This window comes from Alligator mississippiensis, chromosome 3 (genome assembly GCF_030867095.1).
Source record: "Alligator mississippiensis isolate rAllMis1 chromosome 3, rAllMis1, whole genome shotgun sequence".
In the NCBI taxonomy this organism is placed as follows: Eukaryota; Metazoa; Chordata; order Crocodylia; family Alligatoridae; genus Alligator; species Alligator mississippiensis.
The window spans coordinates 130,322,287-130,342,348 of NC_081826.1; the positions used below are offsets into that span (position 1 = coordinate 130,322,287).

General features: G+C 43.3%; 1 protein-coding gene across 2 annotated transcripts in view; it reads left to right on the forward strand.

Annotated features, from left to right (window-relative positions):
• The window catches only part of CAP2 (cyclase associated actin cytoskeleton regulatory protein 2), a 94,581-nt gene that overhangs the window by 44,788 nt on the left and 29,731 nt on the right, over positions 1-20,062 (forward strand). For both annotated transcript variants that reach the window (XM_006273051.4, XM_059724402.1), the window contains exon 4: positions 5,752-5,829. In XM_006273051.4, coding sequence (XP_006273113.1) covers positions 5,752-5,829 — 78 coding nt within the window. The remainder of the gene's footprint in view (positions 1-5,751; positions 5,830-20,062) is intronic.

Sequence of the window (20,062 nt, forward strand, 5' to 3'; positions counted from 1 at the left end):
TCTAAATATTTTAGGGGCCCTGCAGGCCAGATAGAATGGCCTGGCAGGCCAGACTTGGCCTGTGGGCCATATTTTGCCCACCCCTGATTTAGAACATCCAAGGCCAGGTTTGCACTAGAGAACAGACGCATTCAAACAGAACTGGTTTAAGTGTAAATGGCTTGGTATTTCCTTTTCAATTCACATTCTGAATAAATGTGTCCACATTAGCACACTTCCAATGTGGTATCCTCCCCACCTACCTTTCCTGTAGTCTGTGACAATTCCTAGAGTAGTGAATTGTGGGAAATATTTAAAAAGTTACAGGTGTACTGTGAGTGTGTGGGCTGAGCCCTTGTCATTAGGGCAGTAGCGTCCCTCTAGGTTGGCTCTATAACAGTTTGTTTTGAAATAGTCTTTAGATTGACTAAAAGGAAGTTTAATCCAAATGGTCTTGGAACTTCTGTACACCATTTGGAATGTGTATGTGTGGATATGAGGCATTTTACAAGCCTGCTGGAGGGAGAGTGGGGTGACAGTTCTTTGAATCAGTAAAATCCTCTGAAGTAGACCAGGCCTAAAAAGACAGGGACTTTGCTGGATCAAGAAGAGATGTGAATTCCTGAGCCAAAGGCCCTCCTCAGACAGTGTTGCCACCAGCCGCTGCAAAAATGTAAATACCCTCCAGTCCAGATGTTGTAGACATATGTAATGATGACAGCCTAAATTTTAGCCAGCATGAGCCCACTTATATGGAATTGTAGGTGCACTTCCAATAGCATTTAAAAATACAACACAGCATATAGTCCTCCTTATGGGTTCATTTATTTCATCTCTTAAGTCAGCTGTTTTGGTTGGAGCTGACAAGCATGTGAGCTAAGAGTACACGTGTTGCTTTTCATAGTGCCTTCTGAAAGTTCTGGTGAAAACCAGGGTGCAAGCCTTTATAGATGTAAGAGCTAGCTCTATGCTGTTTTACTCTGTTGTATTTGCATCAGATTTTCAAATCTGCTCACAGGCAACAGTTCCCATTGGCACTAAATAGGAACTGATCTTACTTTATAATCCAGCCACTTTTTCCGATATCTATATGGGAGCTCTTGCAAGCTGGGTTCTTTTGTTGTTCTGGTCTATGTGCGTGCGTCTGAGCAGCTGTTTCCCCAGGAATCGGCTGACAGGATTCTGTACTAATTTCTGTACACCAGCAAACTAGATTGCACAGTTATGAGACCTGTCATTGGTAATTATCACTAGGATTGTGCTGAAGAGCAGCTCCTTCTCTCATTGTAGGTTATGGAAGAACTAAAGACTTCAACAGGAAAGGCTTGGGGTTTTGTAAGGCTACTTGTAGCAATTTTCCTCTTCAAATCACTTCGTACTCACTAACCCATGCAACCCACCAAAAGTAGGTGCTTAACAGGGGTGTGTGAAAAGGGCCCGATTCAGATTCATCCCAAATCAGGGACAGTGATTTGATTTGTTGATTCGGATCACTGTCTCTGATTTGATTCGACTGAATCCAGATCTGAAGATTCAATGTGATTCAGACATAGACACAGTTTTAAATGTTCTTTCTACATACCTTGAGTTACGCTTATGAACACTGCGATGCTGGGGCAGATGGAGCGTCCCACAGGAGCTCAGGGGGGCCACCAGTGTGCTCAGTGGTGAAACTGGAAGTGGACGGGAAGTATTTCCAGTCCACTTCCAGGTGCACCAGGGAGTGCACAGGGGGCCCCCTGCACCCACCTGGCTTGGCAATCAGCCATGGGGGGACCCTGGGTGCCCCCCCGACCCAGGAGGCACCAGTCACCAAGCTAAGGAGGGGGGTGTGTGCAGGGGTGGGGGGGTGGGCCTCTGGCACACTCCCCCGTGGGTGTGCTTCTGGTCCACTTCTAGGTCAGCTGCCAAGCTTGCCAGGGACAGCCCCCCGTGCTTCTGTGGGACACTCCATGCACCCCAGCATCACAGCATTCATGAGCCACCTGGTACCTTTAGGTATGTAGAAAAAACATTTAAAGCTGTGTCTATGTCCAAATCGCCGAATCTTTCTGAATCTTTCTGAATCAATTCAGGGGGTTCTGATTTGATTTGGAGAGATTAAAGGGTCCTCTGATTCGATTCGGATTCAGAGATTCGGCCACCGAATTGGGCTGAATCTCTATCAAATCGAATCGGGGACCGAAGCTTTGCACAGCCCTAGTGCTTAGTAACAATGTACTCTCATTTCTGTTTGACTGGTGGGAAAACTGAGGCAGAAGAGTTGACTGCCCAAAGACCCACATCAGAACTGGAATTAGAATACAGGGGAAATAGGGTACAGGTTAGAATAAAGGAGCATTCAGGCCCATACCCTTTCTGTTAATTGTACTGCCCCTTCTCTTGTAATGTAATATTTATTTAACTTTTGAAGAAATGTAGAGGAAATTGCTAGGAAGGGGAAATGTTTTGGGGAACTTGTTTCCCCTGTAACATTCCTTAGTTGAAGGTATAAACCCTGCTGATTGTGAAATCTATATGCACAGACATGAAGAGGCTAAAAGTTTCTGGAGGTCAACTAGCTATTGTTTCAAAACATGCTTATTTCACCCTGCAGAAAGTTGTAAGTTTATATCCCATTCTGTTAACACAAATCTAACAATGGTTACTCATACATTTGTGACCTGCAGACTCATATTATTTCTGAAGGAAGCTTAAAAAAAGTAGCAAAGCTTGATCCAAAATGTCACAGCCCATGTGCTCAACAACACAAATTACTGGGGACACATCACCCCAGGCTCAGTGCAGTGTGATTGCCTCCCATTGCATATGGAATCCTATTCAAGATCAGTTCCTTGTAAGCTGAGCAGTCTCTGTTTTTGATAAAACTAGTAGGTAGCCATGAGAAGTGTAAAATAGAAACTCAAAGACTAGGGGGCAAATAAAAAGGTATCTAACTGAGAATACAAGACCATTAGTATAAAATGAATGATCTCCTGTGTTACTGTGAAGGGATATGTAGAATGACAGCAGCACACTTCCAGACAGAGTAGAACTCCAGGAGGCCTATCTTTCACTGTTATTAGAGGAAGACAGAATCAGATAACAGTGACAGCAGAAGGTCTTCATGAGAAGATACTGCATTAAATGCTGCATTAAATGCAAGAGCTATGCTAATGCAACCTTTTGGTTGAGATTTAAATGCTCACGCCAAGAATTTGAGCTTTATAATTCAAACAGCAGTCTAGTCTCTGGGGCTGAAGGCATCCTTGGCATACAGTAATTCCACTGAAATCAGCAGCATTACAGCACAGACTTAAATTGGCTCAGAGAGTATCTGGCATTACTAGATATAGTGTTAAAGTTAACTTTCATGCACAGTGTGGCTGACTTACTGTTGCTATAACCTTGACATTCTGTACTTACACGTGTTTAAAATCTCAAGCCAGAATTATATTCCCATTAGTTTGTACATTTAATTTTTTGGTCTATTTTTAGAAAGGACTGGGGGAGAAACTTGAACAATAAAGGAAAAGCAAAGTATTGGTCTGTACATTCTTATTCAAATGTACAATTATGAAGTTAATCTAATAGTTTTCATAGTTCTTATTTAGGTCTGTGTAGAATTTATTAACTCTTTTATGTCTGCATTGAATCTCCCTGTCAGTAGTTAGTTTGCATCCTTCTAGTTAGTGCAAATTTTTGATATTATGTATTAAAACATATAAAACTTCTTTCTGCAAGAGGCTGAGAACATCCTGGAAAGAGCTGAACTTCTGCACCTCTGTTGTCTTCCAAGGAAGTGGAGGATACTCAGGCTGGGGACAGACATTCAAAAAGCCCAAGCCTGAATTGATTAAATCTTTGCAGGTTAGTCTAACCTGCAGAGATTGAACTGATTTGCAAGTGGATAGAAATTCACTTTTGATTCAGGAAATGCAGTCACATGCCTGCAGTGGCTCAGGCTAGAAGCTGGGGGGTGCTAGAGTGATCCCTCCTTTCCTTTCCACAGTGCTGAGCTGGGGGGGTGGGGGCATGACCAGGCCCTGGCAGGACACTATGATTAAACGCCCACCCTGGCCTGGACAGTCCCCAGCCACTTTGTACCTGAAGGGGGAGGGGGAAGCAGCCCTTGCCAGGCTTTTTCCCGCTCGCTGCTCAAGGGGCGGGGAGTGTTGCCAGACCTTGGCCCCTGGCTAGCACTCTGAGGCAAATGGGGGGAATAGAGGATTGCTTGCATGCAGTGCATGCATCTGTTGATGATACTGAGCTTTTTAATCTCCCTTTCCTTGCTTCTTCATATTGTCTGCAGCAAACTGACAGCACTCATAGGCTCCATGTGTTGCAAATCAGATCATTTCTCACACCTGTCTCTGTCCCCTGTTGAAAACTGACAGATTGCAGCCTTTGAAGCAAGCAAGCCAGCAGCCAGCAGGAAGCTTATCAGAACACAAAGAAAACAAAAGCCTCTCTCTCATTATCTCAAGCTCTTCTTAAACAGCTTTTTCCAAGGCATTTGTAAGGAAGAACAGGGGGGACATTACCAGCTGACCTGTTGATTAGTTCCCAAAAGCCCTAAGTGAACACTGTTCTGTTTGCCTTTCTTCCAGTAAAATTGGAGACTTACATACGCAGGCATCTCTCAGCATTAGCTAGCATGGGAGTGGCATGGCCAAATGCCAGCTAGGGTCCATGCCACTGGGGTCCCTGCTGTGGGAGAGGTGGGATCCTTGCTTGAGCAGTGAGCAAGGGGAGGGTGGGGCAGGGGGAAACCAGGAAGACACTGCTGTGCCTGCAGTCTCCACCCCTTTCTCAGCCAGCTGGAGCTGTGGCTGCAGGGAGATGGACAAGTCCAGCCCTGCTCTCTGGAGCAGACAGCCAAGCCCAGCCCAGGGTTGAAAAGCCCAAATCAAGTTAAGTCTGAAATTACATTCAACCAGGTTTATCTTAAATCGGTTTCAGTCATTTTGAAACTGGTTTATGTGCAACAAACTTATGTTCTGTTACAGGCTTAAACCAGTTTCTGATCACAAATTGGTTTATGTATAATTTCTGTCCCTGGCCTCGGTATTCTAAGACATTGGGTTTAGGGAATAACCTTAGGTTTCTCTGAAGGGTTGTGATGTAGCCTTTCTGTAAATACTTTTCCAAATGGAACTCAAAGTATGCAAGTCTGGTCAGTATATTTTGTAATCTGAAGAAGGAAAAATCGTATCAATCTTATAGTTACAAATTGTTTGTAGACAAATCAATGTTTCTCAACTGGGGTGCTACAGCACTCCAGGGTACCATGACACCTTGGAGTCCTGGGAGAACCTTTTTTAGGGTGTTTTGCAATATTAGCACTGTTAAGTTTGCAAACACTTGTATATGTTTCCCAAGGTCAGCCTAGATTAGAATCCACAGTGTCAAAAATATGTTAACCTGTTGTGGTCTTTCTGAGATCTTTACAATAGAAAAATTGCTCTATTGTTTTTCCAGAGTCAAAAAAGAGTGAAAACTGGCATTTTCAATGGGTTCCTTAAGTTTAACAAGGTTGACAACCACTGCGATGCACTGAACCATTGGTCTATTTTCACTGCTCTGTGTTGGTACAGTGATTTGGACTGTCATAGAAAGAAAGAATTACGCCATCACGCTTGACTTTGAGCCACCAACAATATAGATTAAAGTTTGCATGGGGAAGAGGGAGGACGTAAGAAATAATGCTTAGCAATATTATGTTAATTTTACTGCTGAAATATTTTCCCTCCAAGATCAAGTTTTAATACTTTCTTCCTCTTCCTCTTCCAGGCAGAAATGGTACGTGCTGCTTTCCAAGCACAGAGATCCTTCCTGTTGTTAGCCTCTCAGTATCAAGAGCCTCAAGAGGTAAGAAAGTCTATTTAATTTTCCTAAGAGGTGACATACTACAACATCTTGCTGCATGTATGTAGAAAAAATTCTTCACTCTGTATTTAGAGGAAATGTGCAATGGTCTGGTGTGAATACTTTATTGGCATGAATTTGTGGTGGGCTTAGTACGCACTAGTGGCAAAACTACAGCTGGCTTTTATGCAGCTCGTGAGTGCTGATATAGCCAAACTATTATTTATGCTGTATGTCAGACATATGATACATTTTCCAAATATTGTCGAGCCTGTCTACACACTGAGTTATTCAGGAATAGCTGTTCCTGAATGACTCCGTCTGTGGACGCTTTAAATCTGGAAGAAAAGTGCCTTCTGAATTGATTCAATCCTTCTTGGAAGATGAAACTAAACCAGAAAAAGAATATTTGTTCCAGAACAAGTCTTCCCATGTGGAGTTGTTCTAGAGTAGCTGTTCTACTTTAAAGTTATATACCACTTTATTCTGGAATAATTTTCATGTGTAGAAAAGACCTTTGATTTTTTTTAACCTTTTACAGTAAAAGCTCTATTATCCAGCATCCCCCAGTAATGGGGGATGCCGGATAACAAAACATGCTGGTTAATTGAGTGGCCCAGGCCGCCACTTCTCTTGCTGAGTCTAGGGCCTCCCACCACCCTTCCCGCCACATCGCTGCCCCTCCCGCAGGTCCTGTGGGACAGGGAGGCAGGCCCCGCACAGCTCCACACAGCCTGTTATGCCCCCAGGCAGTGGGGGCTCAGCACAGCAGGCTGCTTTACTTGTGGGGGATCGGAGAAACCGGGAGTACCGCAGTGGGCACTTCCGGTTTCACTTTGTCTCACAAGCTGGCATGCCGGTTAACAGAGCATGCCGGCTTGCAAGATGCCAGTTAACAGAACTTTTACTGTATTAGGAGTACTTTTTGCAACCCCTACTATCCCCAGCTATAAAATGCAGTGTGTAAATTCTCTCAAATTCTACTGCTTGAAAATTGGGAAAAGTCATACAAAATGTTCATGTTAACAAAAACAGTTTTTCCATATCTAAAAGTATCATAATATTAAAGGGAACTTGGGACTTTCTGGGACTGGAAATAAGAGCTGTCTCTCTCCTGGGAAAGCTAAAAATCTATTCTGTTCCATGGAACAAACCTCTTGTATGTGGTTCTAGAGGGATACAAGATATTTTATGTATTGAAAAGTTAACATTGCCCACAGACTGGCTGTTCTTCTGTCTGAGGTCTTGGTTAGACTAATTTTAGGAGAAAAATACTACAGTTTGGGTGTGTCTACATGTTCATTAATGTGCTTTTGTTGCTGTGCATTAAATTTAGTACCTCTAATGTGAGGTACTAAATAAATGGGCATTAGGCTGCCCTAACGAGCAGTGGTGAAAATGCATGCTTTTTTAGTGATGCTTAATGAGCAGTAGCCTGTTTTTACTGCATGTTAGTGTGTTAGCATGGTTTTTGGCATGACACTTTTTAATATGCCGTAAAATAGGCTTCTGTGCATTAAAGCACATGTGTAGATGCACACTTTGAGGAGGAGAAGGAGGAAAAGTTTCTTTGTCAGGTTGTTGGGGTTTTTTGTAATGGCCGCTAGCTGAGTATGTCATCACATATTAGGAGGTTGAGCATGGAGCAGACCTGCAGTTGCTGTGGAAGTCCTTTTGCAGCCTCTGTAAAACATGAGGCTTGGGCTGGTAGTGCTGTACATTGTTCAGATGCAATGACTATGTACCCAACCCTCCCATGAGGCCGTCCTCAAAACCTCTTTAATGTGGCATGCAGGGAGTGAGAGTCCATGTGTACAGTCTGTCCTGGGCCTGTGATTTTGACTCCTTGTTTCAGTTTCTTAATCCATAACTCACCAGATTAAATAACCCCTCCATAAAACTCCCAGCTGCTGGGTTGCTTTATTGGGACTACCGTCACTGATGTTGATATAGATACAAATAAAAAAAGATATTCTAAGTAGCAATGGCACGGCCACTCATGGGGAACACAAGGCTAAGCCTTGAGACAGACTCTAAGACAGACTTCTAATTTACACAGACCTGAGCAAGGAACGGCTAGTGTCTGACTTGGGTTTCCATCTGCCCTTTCTCCTAGAGGGCAAAACTGGGTTGTTATTTACTCCCTGAAAACATGCAGATTCCCTAGTAGAGTAGGTCCTCGTACAATTGTTTGTGGTGCTGATGCATGTAATTGTAGCCAGCCCTGCACAAAGCTGTTCACAATCACGGGTAAATCACCCCTTTTCAATACACAGTTGCTCATTCTTTGGCCCAGAACCCCATTATATTCTTATGTAGTGTTGTTAAATTCCCAGCACCTGTAGCAGTAAAAAAACTGATTATCTGGGAGTGCCTTTGCTTGTCTGGTTAGATGCTTAGATGTCAAGATGATTCTCTGTATTTAGCTGTTTCAGTTTAGGAATAAAAATCCATCTGCAGGGGGCAGTACTGGATATGGGAATCGGGAAGTCAAAAGGTCTGATGTGTTCTCTGGCATGGCATTTGTGCTGAATTAGCTCCCCCAAGGTCAGCTTTACCTTGCTACTAGTTCATAGATGTGCTGGTATCTGAACCTTGGAAATATGTTGAATGGTTGGGTCCATGGGCAGATCCAGGATTGTGGCATGTGCCCCTCAAATTTGTGGTGTCTGCACAGCTGAGCTCATTGTGGTACCTGCACAGCTTGAGCTCATCTGAAGGGGGCAGGATGTGGTTGGACCCCACTTGCCCTGATCTTAGATGACTGTGAGTTGTCTGAGCTCACCACCACATCAGTGTAGCTCCTGCCAGAGACTGCAAATGTCATGAACTCGTGAAAGGGTGTGTGGCTATGCTGTCGTGCCCCCTGGGTTAGCCCCTGGTCAGGTCTGTTGGGGGACTACTGAGATCTTTTATCTGTGTCCTGTTGTTGCAATTGAATAATAAACTGTTCTAGTAATATAACAGCCTTTGTACAAGCCTGGGTTAATTAGTACTCAGAAGGTTCTTCAGACCTGACAAACAAGACTGATACAAATAGTAAAGTAAAGGAGAATTTAACTGGGACAGTCAGTTGATGAAGGGAAATTTAATTTGTCTCTAGCAATAGACATTACACATAAACCAGCTTAAGTGATCAAAAACTGGTTTAAACCTGTAACAGAACAGATATTCAGTGCACATAAGCCAGTTTAAAAATGGCTGAAACCGGTTTGAGATAAACCTGGCTGAATCAGACTTAACTGATTTGAGTCAAACTGGTTTATGCAATGTCTGTCCAGACCCCTTCCTGGTTTAAGATAACCCAGACACCCTCAGCATCTGGCATGCTCTCTGGGCTGGGCAGGGCTCTCTGCTCCACAGCAGAGCAGGCCCCTCTCCTCTGCTCCCTGGCCAGAGCTCTATCAGAGACTGCAGACACAGCAGGGTCTGCCTGGCTTCCCCGTGCCCTACCCCCCACCTTGCTGCTTGCTGGACAAGCAGGCATCCTCCTCTCCCTCCCTCCTATCTCCCACAGCACAGACCCTAGCCCCATGGACCCTATGCATGTGGTATGCTAGCTAATGCTGAGAGGTGTCTGTGTGTGTCTCTCTCCAATTTCACTGGGGCAGGCAGACAGAACAGTGACCGCTTAGGACTGTTTGGAGCTAATCAACAGGTCAGATGGTAAGCTGTATAAGAAGAGTTTGAATTAATGGAGAGAGGCCATTGGTTTGCTAATGAGGTGATAAACACTGTCATCAGCTCCCTGCCGGCTTGTTCGCCTGTCAGTTTGCTGCACAGAGTATAAAGAAGCAGGGATGGAGATTGAAAAGCTCCATATCATCAACAGATGCATGCACTGCAACCCCCTCCTTTCCTCCTTTCTGCTAGCAGGAGGCGGGGGTCTGGCAACACTCCCGCCCCTTGAGCAGCAAGTGGGGAAAAGCCTGAGATGCTGCAGGCAGACCTCCCTAATCAGAGGTCATGCTGTGGGCTGGCCATGCCCCCCACTCAGCTCAGTTCTGTGCAAGGGAAGGGAGGGCTGCTCTACCGCTCTCAGGCTTCTAACCTGAGCCACTGCAGGCATGTGTCTGAATTTCCTCAGTCCAGAGGGGATGTCTGTCCAGTTACAAACCAGCTCAGCCTAGCCAGGTTAGACTAATCTGCAAAGATTGAATCAATTCAGGCTCAGTCTTTTTGAATATCTGTCCCTAACCTAGAGGTTTTATTCTGGTCAGCACAGGTGTAGAGTGTTGCATTGGAAATGTAATGCTAACAGTGAGAAACAGGATGCATGCTGCCCTAAAGAATTTACTCCTGCTCAATTCAGAATACTGTTGTGCTGCTGGCAACATTTTTCTGCCTTGCTGTAGCAGAAGAGCCCAAGACGTCTAAAAAAAGACTGGCTTATAACCAAAATAAAATAAAAATAAAAAACTCTGTGGGTTCTTTTTATTTGCCTACTGGTTTCTGAGCCTTTTAAGTTAGGTTTTCAGGCTTTTTCCTGGTAACTGTGAGTACTAGAAGCTTTTGTTTAAAAAATGAAGAAAATTCAGGTTTGCATGTAATCATCCATTCCAGGAGCAGTAACTTTAAGAAAAGCACCAGCAATTAAAAAAATTCACAATCAAGGCTCAGAGTTGGCAATACAAGGGCTAGTCTTAGTTGCACTTTTGCTGGCATGTCCCAGTCTTGTGTACCTTGCCTTATGTACACATATGGGTTAAAAAGAAATACACACACTTGTGTGTGTGTGTGTGTGTGTATGTGTATGTATGTATGTATGTATAATTGTTCATTCTTAGTGTTTCATACACAGTTATTTGCAAAGATTTATACTCAGCTATGCTGTGGGCAGACCTGAAAACTGCTGAAGGCTGCTATTTTACATATTTTGATGCAGCTTGAATACTGTTTTCCAATATAAAGTGTAGTTCCACGTACCATACTTGTTTCTTTCATATCTGCATGTCAGTGATGGGGGAGAAAAAAACCCCTTGTGTTTCTAAAGCCACAGGTTTGCAGATTGCTTTCTGCACCACATCTGAAAACTGGTAAGCATTGCATAGTCCAGGAGATAAAAGGAATCAGGATCCCCTGTGACTATATCAGTGTGATGTCATCTCATTCTGCTTGTATTTCTAGCCTAAAGCTACAGAGTCAATGTGGAATCCAAACAGGAAAGCTAATCATTCGTGTATCAGAATGCACAGAACAGAGAAAAGCAAATGAAGATGACAGCATATCTGTAAATGCAAGAGAACAGAGAGTAATTCTGTCATTCAGCTGTCTAGACTGTTTGCTTTAGTAATGTAAAGCTGTGAATGATCCAGTGAATTGCCATTATGGCATAGTAGCTTTGTAGATATTCAGACAGCGGCATGGAGACCGAAGGGATTTACTGAGTTCCTGTCATGTTGAGATGTTGCACATGGCACTATTTCAAAAAAAAAAAAAAAGAGGAAAAACCCTGAAAAAAATAAATTAGTTCAATTCTTTTTACTTAAAAATTTAGTGAAGGAGGCATGAAAATGAAAAGATGGCTATTGTGATATAAAAGGAGGCTTACTGGTCAATAGATGGAGAAAGATATATGTAGAGGCAGGGATTTTCCTCCTCTTTTATTTCGGGAAATATTGAAGTTGATACACATTTAATTTCTTCAGCATCTGAGGTCACTGAGACACTAGCAAATGTCCTAATAGTTAAGCTTGTTTAACTTTAGATTTGTTCAGATTTGTTTCTTGTTAATAGTCTCTGCATGTTTTCCTCTTGGAATTTGTGGTGCAGAGCCTTTATCATCTGTATATGTGAAAATAGTAGGAGCAGAGAAGGTAATTCCAGCTGGCATACCAGTCCAGCATCAACTGCAATAAATTACTTAGCAGAGTGCATGCTCTGTTACTTTTTATGGTCATGTTCTATATTTGTGTGTGCAATGGAAAAGATCACATGACAAAACTATCATTTGATATTAGTGTTTGTGTGTCCCAGCTAATGGCTGCTGGATGCAGACTCATTCTTCAAAGATGTGATTTTTTAGCTCATCCACTTATTAGAAATAATTTTCTGACGCCACAGTTTAAATGTTAAAACTGTAAGAACTGACTGACATAAATTATTTACATGTGGAGGGTGAAAAGGGGAAGGAAAGAGGGGGAGAGATAAAAGTAACTGTTTTCTCTTCTTGGGGAAATTATTTTAAAAGCATTTTGAGAGCTCCTGTTTATATGCTTTCTGAACCATTCAAAAGATAATTGTATATTCTTAACCAATAAACATCATAAAACAATTTTGATCTGAATTTCCAATTTCCACGTATGTTAATCCAAATATCCAAATATAATTCTGGAATAAACACAATATGATTTTGTGGTGTACTCACTTTAAAATTATTAATTACCCTGAGGAACTTTATCTGTTTAACAACACTTTATGATCCCTCCCCAGATTGTATCAAATACATAAATACTGTTCAGGGTCATAGCAGTAAATATTCAGTGCACAGTGAATTATATGCCACCTTTCACTTTAAATGTTCAGTATTTTTTAAAAACCACGATATCATTTTGAGTGTCATTTTGATATGCTGTTTGAACCATTGTTCTCCCACTGGGCAGGAGTTAATGGGCTACTTTTTATGTGAATGATTATACATATACACCATATCAGATTCATATCTATGGCAAACTCATTGCAGCAAAAATTGTGGACTGAGATATGTTACTGCCCTGTTCATCAGGGAACAGTTATAACAACTATTCTGGTTTTTATGATGTAACAGTGTGCATCTTGCCATTAAGTCCCTGCATTTAAAGTTATGCTACAGTATTTCTGATGTAATTCCCATCTTCCTGCAAACTAAAGAGGTATCATCCTTGCAAATAAACACAACTATCAATGCAAAAAAAACTTGTGATAAGAGATACTCTCAACCAGATTTAAATGACAGGTGCAGTTAAGATTATAAAAGGTGTTAGAATATAATTTCAGGCACACGCCAAAAAAGTGCTGATTGAATTCATATGGCTGCCAATGCCCAGCTGGTCTGATTATTAACATTCTGGAGACGAACATTCCAGTCAAATACCTTCCTTTAGTGCTCAGACTCTCTGTGTAATTCAGGGCAGAGGGATTGGGCTCATCTAGAAAAAAGCAAATCATAATAAACTCTATTCAAACACTCACAACAAACTGATGGCTTTAGAATTAAAACTGTAGGAACCAAACCTGAAGATTTTAAAAGGGTCATTTCCCTTAAAGTCAATGGGGATGCCCCAGTGGAGGATTTTACTCGGTCTCCGAATTGGTTCGTAGAAATGAAGAGGAAGCTTTTCTGCCATCCAGTAGCTGTCAGTACAGTTTCTCTCTGTAACTTGGATTTTTTCTCCATTTATTTCATAAATGACTACAGTGACAGGGCCTTCTCCATTTCCCTTGGAAGACTACTCCCCAAGCCAACAGGATCTTGGTCTTAATTAAAATGTTACTTTTGCTTATTATTATCCATTTCCATTGTGCTACTAATAATGCCATTGTGAGCCACCATTACCTATTTACTGTAGATAAGGAAATTGTTGACCTCTTTAGCGATTGCTCAGCAACACTAAATAATGTGGGTCAAATTTTGCTATAATCTTACTCATGTTATTGATGTCACTAGGGCTGTGCCTCTGCAGGCAGGAATAGCATTTGATCCTCAAGTGTCTTTAAAAACCCCCATGCAACGGTTAATATATAATGTGTGTGTAGACAAAAGTGGATGAAATAATACTGGAGATTTTATGTTACATAAAATAATATACTAGTGTATTATAAATGGGAGTTGAGAGCCTTGAACCCCAAACAGGAGGCACGCAGCTCCTTGCAACATTACTTTTTTTTTGCCCTGTTCTTTAAATTCCTTCTTAGTTGTTGGCACATTTCTGGTGTCAGTAAGCCTAAAACTCTGCGCTGTACGTGGTCTCGGCAAGATCACATGGAGAGTGACCCCTGATAGCGTGTCATGTTCAGCTCCTGAGTATTATACCCTTGTATAGGCAGTCACTAAAGTTTATACGTAGGGACCTACCAAAATGCGATGTCATAGTTTTTGTAAAATCCACAAAAGTGGGCAATGCCCGTGAAATCTGTGGAATCCATGGGGGTGGGGGAAACTTACTGAAAATAAAATGCTGGCTCTCCAGAGGGAGCCAGCCATCCTCAGGGCCTGCCAGGATGGGGAGGGGGTGAGGGAAGATGTGCCTGTCCAAAGGGCTGCCAGCAAGATGGCTGCCTCCTTGGCCACTGATTGGCTGGGCTGTATGACAGGCAGCCCACACAGCCAATCAGTGGTAAGGATCAGGGCCACCTGGGCCCCTCAGCTGATCAGAGGCATGGGGGGCCTGTCGTACTCTGCCCACGAAATGGCTGCCGAGCCTTGTGTTCTGCCCGTGAAATTGGTGGGCAGCTGCCCCAAATACAGTAGGTCCCTATTTGTGAGCTCCTTATTGGTCAGCATTGCAGACTCGTATCCAATTTGATGTCAGCTGCTCTCCCAAATTTTGTTTTATTTTGTTTCAAGGCATTGCTGCTTTCCAAACATGTAGCTGTTGTTATATATTTCCCATAACTTCCTCTGATGCACTTGATTACATTTTACCAGCTGCACACATGTGGTATTTTCTGCAGGTAACTAACCACCATGGGCAGTATTGCTGATGTGTGCAAAACCTCCCATGTTGGGTGGGGGGGTGGGGAATGTGTGCACATGCAGCTTAAAAGTCTGATGCATTTAAGATCCAGCCCTGCACTGGGAGCATTGCATGTAGCTGTGGGAAGCCATGCTGGTCTAGAGCATTGTTTCTCAACCTGTGGGTCATGACCCAAAAGTTGGTCGCAAGAATATTCGAAAGGGTCGTGAGCAAATCCAAGCAAAACATGGGAAAGCACGGGGTCCAAAAGGAAAGGTCCCGAGCAGGTTGGGGGCAGCTGGGGGGTCCCCTCTGGCAGGGCTGCAGGGGCCTGTGGGTTGGGAATGAGGGGCACCAGCATGGCCCAGGGGAGAAGGGGACTGTGGCTTGGGAGTGAGGGCACCAGCAAGGCCGGGGGGCTGTGGGTGGGGAATGAGGGGCAGGGCAGGGGGCTGTGGGTGGGGAGTGAGGGGCACCAGCAGGGCCAGGAGCTGTGGGTCAGAACTGGCTGTTGATGTTTACAAATGGGTTCTGATGCAGAAAGATTGAGAACCCCTGGTCTAGAGAAAGTACCACAGTCACTGCACTACCCTTAAAACAGGTGCAAAGTTTGTTTCCCCACTCCCTACCTCATCACATCAGCTCTTTTAAATAGTGCCAGAGTGGAGTGGGACCATGATCCTGCTTCTTTACAACCATTGAAAGTGCTGGCCCCAAGAGCACCAGCAGCAACATGAACGTCTTGCAGACTTGACAGTCCCTGAAAGCCAGGATTAACCTGCAAACTTATTCAGGGACCAGGCATATCTAAGAGGAGGCTCCTTGCATCCTTTTGCTGTTTAGGACACCCAGGCAGTGACTGAATGCAATTTTGCCCTTCAAGAAAAATGCTACTTATTACATCTTGGAGATTGTTAATAAAGATAGAGAATACTAATCTGTGATCTGTTCTCACCTTCCTGGAGATCTGCCCCAGTCTGAAATGCTTCCATTTATTACAGCCCTTTCTCTCCAGTCCTTCAGCCAGTTTTCAGTCCCTGCAGTCATGCTCTTATTCATGCACTAATGCAAGAGAAGCTTCCATTAAGCCATTCTGATGCAATGGTAAGATTCCCCTGTCTACTAGAACCCATGTTCTTTGGGGGGTTTTATACTGCCCCAAAATTAAATTGGCTCATATTCTTGAGTGCTACGGTAGGGTGGGGATGTGGTGGTGTGGTTGTACTCCCCTTCTATGATTACATGCAGATGAGGTTATCAGCTGGTCTGCATGGGCTCTTGCCTTGCTTTGCATGGCTCCAGAGCCTTAGGGTGGGTGCCATGATCATTTCCCCCATTCCCCTACCCCAAATGTGGCATGGGGAAGAGGAATGGCTCTATGAAGTGCATTCAGCAAGTGAAAGTAATGGCTCTGGAAAGAGCCTGCACTGATCAGCTGCCTCCCTACAAGGGCAGAGCTTGGGCAGAAGGCCACACTGACCAGCTAAGGGCTCAATGTATTCATTGCATTGACATCACATGGCCAAAGGAGGAGTAGCTGCAGCCCCCATCCTCCTCTCCTAGATCCACCCATGCTTCCTTGGTAGTTGTATTTGCACACACATGCAGGCACAAACACACACATGCACACATGAGCAAACACCTCAAGCCATACTTAACTCTCCCGGTGTCTTGATGTTGTAGGGAGAGCTGGCTGAAAAGCAGGGTTTCTGGTTTTTGAGAAATGGGGAGGTTTTTTCATGAAATTTTGATTCCAGCCTGAATTGGATTGAAACAGCAACAACACCAAACAGACTGAAACTTTCTACAAACGCATTTTTGTAGAAAACGCACTTTTTTACCATTTCATCGAGCAGCCCTGGGGCCGGGGACTCGCAACTTCCAACATCCCTGAGCCCTGCTGTGGATTCAGCTGAGGAATAGCAAACTCAAGATGTTTCCAACAAAGCATTCTGGACATGTCAAGCTGGCTGGCAAAATTCTGCGGAGGCATAACGGGACAGCTCTGCACTCTGTGGCCGTGTTGGTTATTTTTGTGCCTCCCTCCTCCCCCACCAAAACGGTGCCCAGGGCTGCTGTCCTGATTACTCCCTTCAGTTACACTACTGAAATTCTGTTATATGCATTGCCATCTACCACAGAAACAGAACCTGTGATAATCTATAGCAGCAACTGGTTTGAAGCAAATCAAAAGCTTCATTTGGGGAACTCTTGACTCTTGGGTATGGAATATTTCCTGTTTTGTCCAGGGCACGAGAGCAGCTAGTTAGCCCTTCCTGGCCTGTCTGCCCCTTTGTTGGATGTACTGTAGATTTGCCTAGCTAAATTATAGCAGGGGGGATGCACTGTGCTGTAACATTCAATTCTAATTATAAAAATAGTCAGACTGACTCCAGCCTACAGGATAAATCTGTTCAGCCTGGTTCTCTGTTTATACCATCCACATTTATCCTGTTCCTCTCCAATTTGTCTCCTAAATTGTAATGCCTAAAATTAAAATGGCCAACTCGTCAGTGTTTAAAGCAGAGCAATTGCATCAGTCACTAGCGTTCCTTATGAATTTGGGGCTTTGTATGGTTTTTAAGGGAAATATATGTTAAATGTTGTTTAAGTCATTGCTGAATAACATGCAGCTAGCAATAGGCCACTGATTTGGTAAGACCTGCAGTTTTTCCTGAGATTTGTCTCAGAATGGTAAGGTCCAGATACTGCGCTATTAAGGTCAGTGGGGACTATACCATTAAATTCAGCAAAAGAGCCCTAAATGCAGTTGTATTTGAATAAGCTTTTGTTTGGAGGACTGTTGGGTCAGGATGGAGGTTCTCCTGAAACTGCATTTACACGTACTCAGTATCCCAACCTACTTCCTTCCTGGTGCACGAGGGCAACAGATGCTGTTTTGGCCCCAGAGGCTGCAGTAGCGGATGCAGAGGAGATTCAGTTCCATCCCCTTCAGACTAAAACCTTAAATGGCACACAAGGCCCTTTTGTGCAAGAATGGGGGGAATTTTACCTCATGGAGAGGAGCTGTCCAAAAAGATCCGTTTGGCAACTGCTTTTGAAAGCTGGAAATATTTTGCTAGGAAAAAAAAAAAGAAAATTGTAACTCTACTGGAGACAGAGATCCCTCCCCCTCCCTTGGCTGCAGTTTCTTGGAGGTTTAAGTGAGTTTAGTTATTTGCTTTGGTTTTATTTTGATTCATTTCTGAAAGTAATTTCTCAGCTTGATGTGAGCACTCCTGCAAATCAGATTATTAATAAGATTAAGTAGAATAATTATTCTATCACACTGCTTACCCTGTTGAGATTACCAAAGTATACAAAAGACAAAACAATCCAAACCAACCAAATAAATAAATTTTATTTAAAAAATCCCTTTTGCATTTTGCCCGTAAAAGGAATTCAGGCATTGGAAAGTATGGAGAAAATCACAGTCGATGGACCCAAACTATCTTACCTCTGCCCCGGTTGCCAGAAACTCTGGGATGATCTTACCTATCCATAACACTTTTCATCTCACTGATGATCACAATAGATCGCCTATTTTATTCCTACACATGCATTGATTGCATTTATTTATTTAGCAACTGCAAATCTGTGAGGGCAAGCGATAGCCTCTTATTTAGCTGAGTTCAAAGTTATTAATCCACCTCTTCGTTTGTAGAGGGGACACTCCTCAGTGATGTGCAGCGTTGTTTGTAAATTTCCATAAGTGCAGGATGGGTTAGCATTGAGGCCCCAGTGGTGAAGGTTGGCTGCGCAGGGGCCTTGGCCTGTCCTAAACCTGTTTAGCAGGGACCAGTCTCACCACGATAGTTCAAAGGCAGCGGGATGACAAGTGGGGTCTGTCACAAGGAACTTGTTTGTGACTTCCCATGATCCCCATTGACTGCATTAATTCACTTACACTTTACTCCTTGATGGAGGTGTGGGAAACTGTATTTTAGAATCTGTGATGGGGAAGATCCCAGCTACTACTTGCAAAGATAGCAATTTCCCTAATGTGTGAAATCAACTCCACAGTCGCAGGTAAAAATATAGTATAAGCATGATAGACTTTATGTAACTGCATGGAAAAAAGATAGCGGAGCTATGGTTTGTGGAGACACTGTGGAACTGAGTGAACTCAGCATTGCCAACTCCATGCATAAAATGCCAATTGTTAAGCCCCACAAGCACTATGAACTCAGCATAAAAACCATGCAGTTTAGAAAGAAATGCATGTTGGGTTCTTTTTATTTGTCTTCTGGATTGAGCTTTTAGTATCCATGTTTTCCAACTTTTCAGCACAACTGATTACCCAGCTCCAGATGGTAGAGATTACTACTAAATATGGTGAATGTGAATAAAATTGCACAGATTGATGACACTGCCTCAGGATTTCACCTGAACTCCCACTCTCAGGCCCTGCTCCTCTAAACCAGTGCAGCTCTGGATCTTTCCTTTGGGTAAAGTTAAATGTTTGCAGACAAATGAGGAGGGGTAAGGAGATAACAGTGCTCATGGATGCACAGTGTAATTTTGTATGACTTAGTGTCAAGGGTTAAACAGTTCCCTGAAGCCAGCATCCAGACTCTTTTGTATCTTATGACTTTTCTGGAAAGTTTTTGGCTAGCCAATTCAAAAGCGTTATTGCTCCCATTTAACCTTGCAATGTAGACTAAAGCAGAAGCCAATATAGCAATGCATTTAGGGGCTATTTATTAGTATCTGTAGAAAGAGTCCTGTTTGGCACTAATAATTATAAGAGTAAGGTTAAAGTGTAGAGACCAGAATTAAATTTAGTATTTTGAAGTTGTTTAACTGATTCATTTTAATAATTCCAGAAAAAAGATAGTTTAATAGGACCGCATCAAGTATTTATACAAAGATTCTTAGATTACTTTTAAACAACTGTGCCTTGTGTTAAATGACAAGAAACTTTATGTATCACAAGCCAAAGGCATGTTAAAGACTTTTCCAACCAGACTGTTCTGATTCATCTCTTTGAACTGTTTTTTGTTGCAGATACAGTATAGACATTCACTTTAATAACTACCAGCTGTTTTAATATCCATTGCAATAAAGAGATCATTCTTTAGGATCCTCAGCACAAACAGATCCATATTCCTTCTACTGTAGAGTCAAACATGCCAGGATTGCTGGCAGAATTGACTAGCATTCTTCTGCCCCATTTAAGCAGATGTATTATTGTTTGTCCATCAGTATCTTTCAGTTGGTTTAATCCAGGGGTGAGTAGTTATTTTGCTGGAGGGCCACTTGGGGTGTTTCAGTGAGCTGTTGAGGGCCAGGTCAGCACTCCCCACCCCACCCACAACAGCTCATCAAAACTCCCTAAGTGCTGGATTACTAGACTGATCTGGAGGCACTGGATGGAGCAGGCAGGTGGGGTCTGTATGGAGATTAGCCTGGGACCCCCGTGGGCAAGGTGCACTTGGCCAGACAGATGGTATGGGGCTGTGGGCAGGCAGGGAGCAGTGTCCAGGAGCAGGATGAGTAGGTGGGGCCAGGGCCAGGATTGCAAAGTGATGACAGTGTGGGCTGGGGTTGGAGTCCGAGCCTGAGGCAGAGCCACAATCTGC